General features: G+C 55.9%; 1 protein-coding gene across 1 annotated transcript in view; it reads left to right on the forward strand.

Moving 5' to 3' along the window:
- Window positions 1–10,404, forward strand: part of CASTOR2 (cytosolic arginine sensor for mTORC1 subunit 2) — a 54,467-nt gene that overhangs the window by 38,240 nt on the left and 5,823 nt on the right. The window contains exons 2-8 of the mRNA XM_061153367.1: window positions 223–293; window positions 4,451–4,644; window positions 5,588–5,720; window positions 6,256–6,379; window positions 7,147–7,257; window positions 7,715–7,797; window positions 10,310–10,404. Coding sequence (XP_061009350.1) covers window positions 223–293; window positions 4,451–4,644; window positions 5,588–5,720; window positions 6,256–6,379; window positions 7,147–7,257; window positions 7,715–7,797; window positions 10,310–10,404 — 811 coding nt within the window. The remainder of the gene's footprint in view (window positions 1–222; window positions 294–4,450; window positions 4,645–5,587; window positions 5,721–6,255; window positions 6,380–7,146; window positions 7,258–7,714; window positions 7,798–10,309) is intronic.

Genomic DNA, 10,404 nt, shown 5'->3' on the forward strand with positions numbered 1-10,404 from the left:
GTCCCACAGACTCGGGGTGGTGGAGGAAACGGTCATCATCTCTAGGCTTCTCTGAGACCCCCTGAATCAGCTGGGGCACTGGAGAGAGAGGGAATCAGTGCCCCCCACCCCGCTCCAGCAGCCTGGATCAGAGCACTGGGTACACCAGGTCACAGGTGGGTGGCTGCCGCAGGGTCTGCTGGGACTTAACGATACTCTGTGTCTGTCTGTCTGTCCCCCCAGGTGCAAGTTCTTCAGTCTGACCGAGACCCCGGAGGATTACACCATCATTGTCGATGAGGAGGGCTTCCTGGGTACGTGCTGCTCTCCCCGGGGGCTTAGCTGGACCGTGGCCTGTGGTCAGTGCTGGCTGCTCAGCACCCTGTTTCTGCCCCCGCCCAGCCCCCTGTTCTGATCCCTCAGGAAAGGACCCACAGCTGAGAGGGGGCAGTGCTCACCCCACCCAGAGCTGAAGCCACCAAGGGGGTAGGGGGCTTGTTCTCTGGGAGGGCTCCTCCCACAAGGGAGGTGCTTTCAAACATCCTCAGTCCTTGTTCCCATGGGAACAAGGTCACCATCCTGCTCTGCTTTTCCATTGTCTTTCTTCCCTGGTGACTCGGATGATAAAGGATCCACCTGCAATACAGGAGACCTAAATTTGATCCCTGGGCCGGGAAGATCTCCTGGAGAAGGGAATGGCTACCCACTCCAGTATTCTTGCCTGGACATTTCCACGGACAGAGGAGCCTGGCAGGCTACAGTCCATGGGAGTGGCAAAAAGTCGGACACGACTGAGCGAATAACACTTTTCTTCCATCTTTTATACAATGCCTCAGAGTATCACCAAAGTTCCTACCCTTTCTTTCTTCCATCTTTTAAATTGAGATATAATCTGCATACCATAGAGCCTCACCATGCAGCATGTGGGATCTTAGTTCCCCAACTAGGGATAGAACCTGTGCCACCTGCATTGGGAACATGGAGCCTTAACCGTTGGACCACCAGGGAAGTCCCATGGAAAAACTGCTTTTTAAACAGATGCGTGGTCTTCTGTCATAGATGAACTGTGGGTTCGTCTGCTGGGCTCCAGCATGGACTTCTAGGTGGTTCCTAGGTCTTTGTTTTAAATCCTTTTGAGTTGAACGCTCAGACCCATGACTGCTCCTTTGTCCCAGAAGTAACTCCTTTACAGTGAAATCGCATGTTAAATTCTTGGTATTGATACGTTCTCCCCAACTCCTGTCCCCAAACCAGCACCCCTGGCACCACCTGTATGAAAACAGAAAGACCCTGGCGCTTGGTGAGCTCTCAGACACCGGGCCCTTAGCTAAGCATTCGATGGGGTTTAATCTCACGTAATCCTCCAAGCGTCTTCTGGAGCCCATCCTAATTTCAGCAGCCCACATTTGAAAGCTTAAGAAATTGAGATGTGGTGACTTTTGTCCAGAGTCAGACAGCCAGGATGAAACCTGCCCACCTGACCCCAGGACTCTTGACCCTGATGCTGGCAGGGCGGGAAGGACCTGACCGACTCTGTGCGGAGGACAAGGCCACGGAGCAGAGGGACCCGTGAGCCCTGCTGTCAGTAGCGGGGGGCTCCTGGAGAAGTGTCAGGGGGCTCACAACGACAGAGCTGCCCACCTGGTGTCTGGGAGGTGACAGGTGTCCTCAGCGATCCACCAGGGACCGTGCTCAGCTCTAAGAGGCTATTTTTAGGGCCTTGGGTGATGGGTAGTGACAGAAATAATAATCCTTTTCAGTCTTGAGATGGTCCACCTTTCCTCTAGGGAAGGGCAGGCCTGAGGCTGGGGCAGCCGAAGCTCCACCTGCCAGGTGAAGGCCTTACAGGGCCAGTGGGACCACGCTGTCCGAACTGGGGTCCTGGAACTCCAGATGCCTGGACCCCCCTGTTTAACAGTCCTGAAGCTCAGCCCTCGAGAGGGGTTTTCTCAACACCCCGTCGCAGGCTGGTGGCAAGGCGAGACCGCAAGGCATGCCACGAGGCCAGAGTGAGATCCCCCCGCATTTGCCTCACCGTCGTCTGCCCGCCAGCCTGCCTCTCTGGGCCTCGGTTTCGTAGTCTGTGAAATGGGAGCGGGGCCGACTTCTGAGCCGGGTCTCTAAGCAAATGGCCAGCATTCTGCCCTGAGAATTCAGACGGGCAGACCATGTGAGGGGATGGCACTGGCTCCCCGTCCTGGGAAGTCAAATGTAGGAGCACGTGAAAGGGTGTCAGAGGTCACCCTGAGCACAGAGGACGAGCTGGGGGACGGGGCAGGGGAGAGGGCCTGGGCCGAGTAGAGAGGGGTGCGGACAGCCGCCCTCTGCCTCCGTGTGCCCCCTGCGCTGAGGACGGCAGAAGACGAAGGCAGCCGAGGCCACTACCCTGGGGGAGCTGACGGGCGAATGGGGCCAACTGTAGACTCCAGCCGGCTGCTCACCCCATGTGACTGTGGGCACTTAAATGAACCAAAATTAAATAAAACGTTCGATTACATTTCTTTTTCTGTCGCACTAACCACATCTCACGTGCCCCGTAGCCACGTGAGGTGAGTGGCTTTGGACAGCGTAGGTGTAGACTGTCTGCCTGAACCCAGAACGCCCTCTGGGGCAGCGCTGGTTCCCAGGTCACGAGGACTTCAGCCGTTGCTCCAGAGGACGTGGGAGCTGCCGGGCGGCTCTGAGTTGTGAGGAGCTTGGAATAGGCAGGCAGAGGGCAGGTTCGTGACAGCCAACGTGGTCCTGATGCCTGAGTTGACCCTTACGGGAAGGACCCCTCCAGAGTTTTCCCAAGAAGGCTTTTGGGATTCAGTCTTCGTGAAAAGGGACTTTTTAAAACTTTTCCTGTTAAATCTATTTATTAATATTTTGTTTATTAATATGTTTTTAAAATGGCTTTAGATGACAGGACCATAAGGCACCCCAGCCCTTGCTGGCTCCTCGGGCTATCTTTGCTCAAGATGGTATGGTTAGGGGGATTCCCTGGCGGCCTGGTGGTTAGGATTCGGTGCTTTCTCTGCAGAGACCCAGGTTCAGTTCCTGGTAGGGGGACTGTGCTACTTGGCACGTGGCATGGCCAAAGATACCAAGAGAAAAAAATAGATGGCGGGTTGGGCTCACAATGCTGTCCCCGGGAAGTCCCCTCTGGCCAGTTCCAGGCCCCTTAGGATTTCAGAATTGAGCTGGGACTCTTGGCTCTGGCGGGGCCGTGATTCCTCTGGCGGTCCTGGAGCTGAGAAGTCTCTTTTCCGACACCCCAGGTAACAGGTAGAAGCCCGAAATCAGAACCTTTCTTTTTTTTTAAGCCTTTCCTCCCGCTCCACCTCCCAAGCCCCTTCGCTTCTCTGGGAGTCAGCCTGCCTCTCCAACCAGCCTAGCAGAGGACTGGCCCCTTCTCAGGCAGCAGGGCCAATGGGCATCCTAGGCTGTGGTTGCCATGACGACCAGAGCTGGGCAGGTAGGAGCCTGGGTGAGGCCTCCAGAGCCATCCTGCACAGCCTCCCTCAAGCATCGTCATGATCCTGAGAGCCCCCTTAAATCCCCAGGGTCCAGGCCTCTCTTCTTAGCCCCTGCGCTAATTGGGGATCTGGCCCTTCTTCCCATGCAGTGCCCGGCACAGAGCATGAGAGTCTGTGTATAAGTCAGACCTGGGTTTGAATTCTGGCTCTGTTATTCCCTAAGTGATCTTGGTTAAGTCAGCAGTCCCTCAGAGCTCTGGTTTGTCGCATGAATGGGGTGAAATAACAGCCCTGGTCTGGGGCAGGTTTGAACAGACAGCCACGAGGCACAGAGAGTTCAGTGGCTGCCTGTCCATGCAGCCAGGCATACACATTACCATGTCCCACGGGTAGGCTCCCCTGGGTGCTCTCTCTGCAGGACGGGGTGGGCGGGATGCTCTTCACAAGCCAGTCCAGGAGACTCTGGGATCACCGGCCTGACCCTACCCCACCGTGTCCCTGGTGGGCCCTCCCGGCAGGATCTCCAGGCTCTCAGGATGACTTGGGTGACAGGTCTGATGAAAGCAGAGAGAGAAATCTTGGGCCCTCGATCCTGTCTTCTCCTGGCCTCCCTCCCCTCCACCCCCAGCCCCGCTGGGAGGTTCCTAGGAACCAGTTAGAAAACCACAGGACCTGTTCACCTGGATAAAGTGGTGATAGCAGGACCTGGCACCCGGGAGGGTCGTGAGAACCAGAAACAACAGAATCGCTGCCAAGTACTCATCCTTCACAGCTCGGGACTGAGGCCCAGCGCAGATAAACCCCTCATCCCCGGGGCCCCCACCCTCCTGAGCTGCCCGGCACGTCCAGACTCCACTGAAGGTCTTCCCTGCTCAATCCTCCCAAGATGGACAGAGGAGGCCAGTCTCCTGTCCTCTGACAGATGAGGGTGCTGGGGTCCAGAGGGCGGGCTGGCCGAGGTCACACGGCAGGAGCCCATCAGTCACAGACCGGCCCTCCATGTCCCCCTCCAGAACTGCCCTCTTCGGAACACCTGAGCGTGGCTGATGCCACCTGGCTGGCCCTCAATGTGGTGTCTGGCGGCGGCAGCTTCTCCAGCTCCCAGCCCATCGGTGTGACCAAGATCGCCAAGTCGGTCATCGCCCCGCTGGCCGATCAGAACATCTCGGTGTTCATGCTGTCCACCTACCAGACGGACTTCATCCTGGTAAGCCATGGCACAGGCACCCCCACCGACGTGATCTGCAAAGTCTGTGCCCCCACCCCCATTTCACGATCTGCTCAGAGAGAGGTGAAGGGGACCTTGGGGTCATCAGTCCAGTGTCAGCATGGCCCGGGCTAGGCTCTAGCTCCATCCACTACCTGCCCTTTGAGTGGACCATGTTTGGTTTGAACTGGATCCCAGATGTGTGGGCTTCCCAATTCCATACCACTTCCTCCAGAGGGGCAGGCGTTTCTGGTCACAGTTGTTGTTGAGTTGCTAAATAGTGTGGCGCTTTGTGACCCCAGGCTTCCTTGTCCTTCGTTATCTCCCAGGGTTTACTCAGACTCATGTCCATTGAGTCTGTGATGCCATCCAACCGTCTCATCCTCTGCAGCCCCCTTCTCCTCCTGCCCTCAATCTTGCCCAGTATCCGGGTCTTTTCCAGTGAGTCGGCTCTTCGCATGAGGTGGCCAAAGTATTGGAGCTTCAGCTTCAGCATCAGGCCTTCCCATGAATATTCATGGTTGATTTCCTTTGGGATGGACTAGTTTGATCTCACTGTGCAGTCACAGAGCCGACAGCAATTCCTGGCCACTGTTATTCATGCTTTTCTCCCATGGGGCTGGCTGTCCTGTAGGGTGTGGGCCCAGGAGGGGCAGGGGCAGGCCCGGCCCGCTTTCTAAAGGGAGTGGGGCATGGACCCACACGTCCTGGCCCTCAGTGAAGCATCTTCTCCCCTCTGGTCCTTCCTCTGTCCCTGGAGAGTCACGTGCACCGGGTCCCAGGTCCCTGGTCCCACGTGCCCCTGTCCCAATCAGAACAGCGGGAGGCCGGGAGGGGGATGCTGGTTCTGGGCACAGAATTTCAGAGTGAAGGGGCCGGTGCCCCCAGCCCCACTCCATGCGGGGATCACGGCACACTCACTTCATTGACTCCTCGTCCCCAGGTGCGTGAGCGGGACCTGCCCTTTGTCACCCACACCTTGTCATCAGAGTTCACCATCCTGCGGGTCGTCAATGGCGAGACAGTGGCAGCTGAGAACCTCGGCATCACCAACGGCTTTGTGAAGCCCAAGATGGGTGAGTTGAGGGAGGGGAGGGTTGTGCAGAGAGACTTCAGGAAAAGACCAGGTCCTGCCCCAGGGCACCCCCATTCTCAGAGCCTCGACTGAGGGCCAGGCATCACATGGTTCAACAGTCCTCAGACCCAGGATCTCCAAAGGGCGACGGATGTGGACACAGCCAGAAACGGCCAGGAGCCACTCCTGACCCAGCGCGGGGTATCAGTGTGGGCCTCCCAGAGGCAATGACTCTCAGGCTGAAAAACTTACAGCACAAGTAGGAGCTAATACGATAGGTGGTGAAGTTTGGGAAGGGCTTTCCAGGCAGATGGCATGGCACATGCAAAGGCCCAGGGGTCTGGGGGGTGAGTCCAGAGAATTAGGAGAGCTGCAGGGGCCGCTGGGAGCTGCAAAAGTGACCAGGGCCGGGTCTCAGAGCCTGCCATCGGACTTCCCCAGAGCAGCTGCTGGCTGACCACCCCACCCTCCTCCCAGGCCCCTTGCCGCCTCCTCTCCTCCTGCCCTCAGCATCCCTTGTATTTGTGCTCCCACAGTCCAGAGGCCCGTCATCCACCCCCTGTCCAGCCCGAGCAACAGGTTCTGTGTCACCAGCCTGGACCCCGACACGCTGCCCACCGTTGCCACACTCCTCATGGACGTCATGTTTTACTCCAACGGGTAGGGCCGCCTCGGGGGTGAGGGGCTGCAGGGTGGGCCAAGGAGACACGAATCTGCCTACAAGCCCCAGTCTGAGGGGGAGGCACAGGCCTGCCCTGGGAGCTAATCTGAGGGAGGAGGCACAGACCTGCCCTGGGAGCTAGCTTGAGAAGAGCTACATGACTCTACCCCAGATCCCCTTTCTTAAAGGGGAGAATTGATTCATTGCAAACCCTAAAACTTGATGAAACCCCAGGCCCACATATAGATGTTATTATGAACACCCCAGGGTCCCCTGAGCTCCTGGGCAAGCCCAGTCATTTGAAGAGCCAGGGACTCAGGTTTTTTTCATTTGGTGGACGACAACTTTGCATTTTTCCTCAGGGCAGATTTTAAGTTTCAGCCAACACCAAGTGGGGTGGGGCCAGAGGCCAGCAAGCTGGCAGTGACTACAGACTGCCCTGAGATGTTGGCCAACACAGGGACAGAGAAACCCTGTCCTGGAAGGGGCAAGTATAGCTCCTGCAGAGGGCTGGCTGGGTGTTCCACACTGTGAAGTGCGGTGCTCACCCCTGTGAATGCCGTGGAATCACCTGCATCTCACCGGTGTGGAGACCAACGCAGGGGCAGTGGCTCAGGGGTCCCCCAGCAAGGCAGGGGCAGAGCAAGGATTTGGTCGGTGCCTGCCTGGACACCCAGTAGCTAATAGGCAGGGCAGGTGGGCCGGGTGCGGGTCAGGGTGCAGTGGATCCCTCACTCCACCCCTCACCATCTCCCCCGGCCTCCAGAGTGAAGGACCCACTGGTGTCCGGCGATGACTGCGACCACATCCGCTTCTTCTCCTTCTCCCTCATCGAGGGTTACATCTCCCTGGTGATGGATGTGCAGACCCAACAGAGGTGAGCCGGGCCCTGGGTGGAAGCGGACAATGGGCCCGTTACCCACTTGGTCCTAACAAGTCCCCGCCCCAGCCCTTCATTGCAGGTGAGCGGCCCCACCTTACAGATGACAGGCCACTCAGAGACGAAGGCCCCGAGTCACCCAGCGCCATCCAGCGCTGGTTGACACCCCCACCCCATCCCTTCAGTCTGGAGCTGAGGAGGGGTACCCTGACCAGCCTGAGCAAAGGGGGCAGTTGTTCCAAAGCGCAATCCCAGCTTTGCCGTCCTGCTCCCCACCCCACCCACCCTTGGAGGAGGAAGGTGCAGAGCGCATGGGCTGAGGGCTTGGAGGGTCCTTGGGGCCCCTGAGTTCCAGCCCAGCATCAATGCCCCGCAACAGGGAGCGTTCCAGGGGGAGCTGGCAGAGGGAGCACTCTCAGCATCTGGGGGCTGACATCTCTTGCTCCCTTTTAAGGTTTCCTAGTAATTTGTTGTTCACGAGCGCATCTGGGGAGCTCTGGAAGATGGTGCGGATTGGAGGACAGCCCCTGGGATTTGGTGAGCCCCTGGGGTTCGACACTGTTTTATGTGTAGCAGTGGGTATCTGTTCATCCCATACTCATTCTAATTTATCCCCCCACTGACCCCCTTTCCCCTTTGGTAACCATGTTTATTTGCTGTGTCTGTGAGTCTGTTTCTGTTTTGTAAGTGAGTACAGTTTTTTGGGGGGAGGGGGTGCTGGGCTGGGTCTTCGTTGCTATATACGGGCTTTCTCTAGCTGCACTGAGTAGGGGTTACTCTCTAGTTGCAGTGCTCCCGCTTCTCGCTGTGGCGGTTTCTCTTGTTGCAGAGCATGGGCTCTAGGCACTGGGGCTTCAGTAGTGGCAGCTCGTGGGCTCGGCAGTTGTGGCACACAGGCTTACTTGCCCCTTGGCACGTGGAGTCTTCCCAGAGCAGGGATTGAACCCATGTCCCCTGCATGGGCAGGCGGATTCTTAACCAGTGGACCACCAGGGAAGTCTGTGGATTAGTTCATTTGTATCATATTTTAGATTCAACATGTAAGCAATATCATAGGATGCTTGTCTTTCCTGATTTTTCTTCCTAGTGATCATCTCTAGGTTCATGCATGTTGCTGCTGCAAATGGCATTCTTTCTTTTTTTTTTTGCGACTGAGTCGTATTCCGTTGTATATTCCGATGTATTCCATAGTACTCCGACCTACCCCATCTTCTTTATCCATTCATCTGTCAGTGGACATTTCGATTGTTTCCACGTCTTGGCTGCTGTGAACATAGGGACGCGTGTTTCTTTTCAAATTGAGAGTTTTGTCCAGATACATGTCCAGGAGTGGGATTGCTAGATCACATGATAATTCTACTTTCAGTTTTCTGCGGAACCTCCGTATCTGTTTTCCATAATGGCTGCACCAACTTACATTCTCACCATTAATTATAGGAAGGTTCCTTCCCCCCACCACCTTCCCCGTCATTTGTTATTTGTAGACTTTTTTTAATGATGGCCATTCTGACTGGGGTGAGAGGTGGTACCTCATTGTCATTTTATATGTATTTCTCTAATAATTAGCCATGCGTATCAGCTTGTTTTTTTATTCCCAGTTTTGGTTTAGAGTTTACCAAAGCACACCCAGTATAATAACATTACAGAAAAAAGAAAGTCAGGATGAAGGGAGAATTGAGGTGGGATAGTGAATGAAACGCGAATCATCTTAGCATCTGTAGTTGCTGAGTGCTGCTTTGAGTGGCCTCATGGGCAGGCACCAGGGGTCCTGGCATTTGGCATATAAGAAGCAGCAGTGGAACCTGCCTTTCTGGAGTGTGGAGGGTGTTAACGCCAGGCTAGTAACTATAAATAGCCCTGCAAGGCTTCCCTAGTGGCTCAGTGGTGAAGAATCCACCTGCCAGGGAGAAGACACAGGTTCGATCCCTGATCCGGGAGGATCCCACATGCCAAGGAGCAACTAAGCCCGTGCGCCACAGCTATTGAGCTGGTGCCCTAGAGCGTGGGAGTGTCAGCTCCTAAAGCCTACGCGCCCTAGAGCCCGTGCTCTGCAACAAGAGAAGCCACGGCAATCAGAAACCCACACACCACAACCGGAGAGTAGCCACCAGCTGCTGCAACTCCAGCAAAGCCCGTGCAGCCATGAAGACCCACCTCGGCCAAAAATAATTAAAAATAGCCCTGCAAGAAAAACAACTTTTTGAGAATCGGAAAGATTCTAGATTGGCAGACGCCATATGTTTTTGACCATGGTTTGCCGGAAATGTGTTTTCCATCAGAGCCCAGCACACACATACGCTAAACAGCTCTACGATTTCACAAAACTGCACTCACGGCAGTGCTGTCCGAGCTCTTGGCCCTTCCCTTTCCTGTTGTCTTTTGTTGTTGTTGTTAGTTTTATTTGCTTATTTTTGGCTGCACTGGGTCTGTGCTACTGCCCGAGAGCTCTCTCTAGTTGGAGAGAGCAGGTGCTACTCCCTACTCGCAGTGTCCAGGCTTCTCATTGCAGTGGCGTCCCTAGTTGCGGAGCACTGGCTCCTGGCCTTCACTCATTGCAGTGTGAGGACTTCGTTGCCCCGCAGCACGTGGAATCTTCCCAGATCAGGGATCGAACCTGGGTCCCCTGCATTGGCAGGCAGATTCTTAACCACCAGACCCACCAGGGAAGTCCCCTATTGTCGCTTTCTAAAGCACTAGTCACCAGCCTTCTAAATTCATGTCCCAAACAGGTCACCGGCCACTGTTTGAAAGGCACCATTCTAGACCCTCATCTCCCTCCCGCCTTATTTTATAGAAATAAAAGTGAATGTGTCTGTAGTTTAAGAATCTTAGGACACAACCAGTCTCCACCACGTAGCAGGACAGACAGTCACCAGGAGGGCAGGCACGAGGCCTGTACGACCACCAGAGGGGCCTATGGGTCCAGCCAGGAACCCCGGGAGACCAGGCAGAAAAGCAGGAGCTTGAGAGACCTGTCGGGGAACAGCCGAGGCTGCGCTGGGTGCCAACAGCGGGGAGGGCTGAGCGTGGTCCCCGCCTCTGTCCCCAGATGAGTGCGGCATCGTGGCCCAGATCTCCGAGCCCTTGGCCGCCGCAGACATCCCCGCCTACTACATTAGCACCTTCAAGTTCGACCACGCACTG

Source organism: Dama dama, chromosome 10 (assembly GCF_033118175.1).
Source record: "Dama dama isolate Ldn47 chromosome 10, ASM3311817v1, whole genome shotgun sequence".
NCBI classification, from domain to species: Eukaryota; Metazoa; Chordata; class Mammalia; order Artiodactyla; family Cervidae; genus Dama; species Dama dama.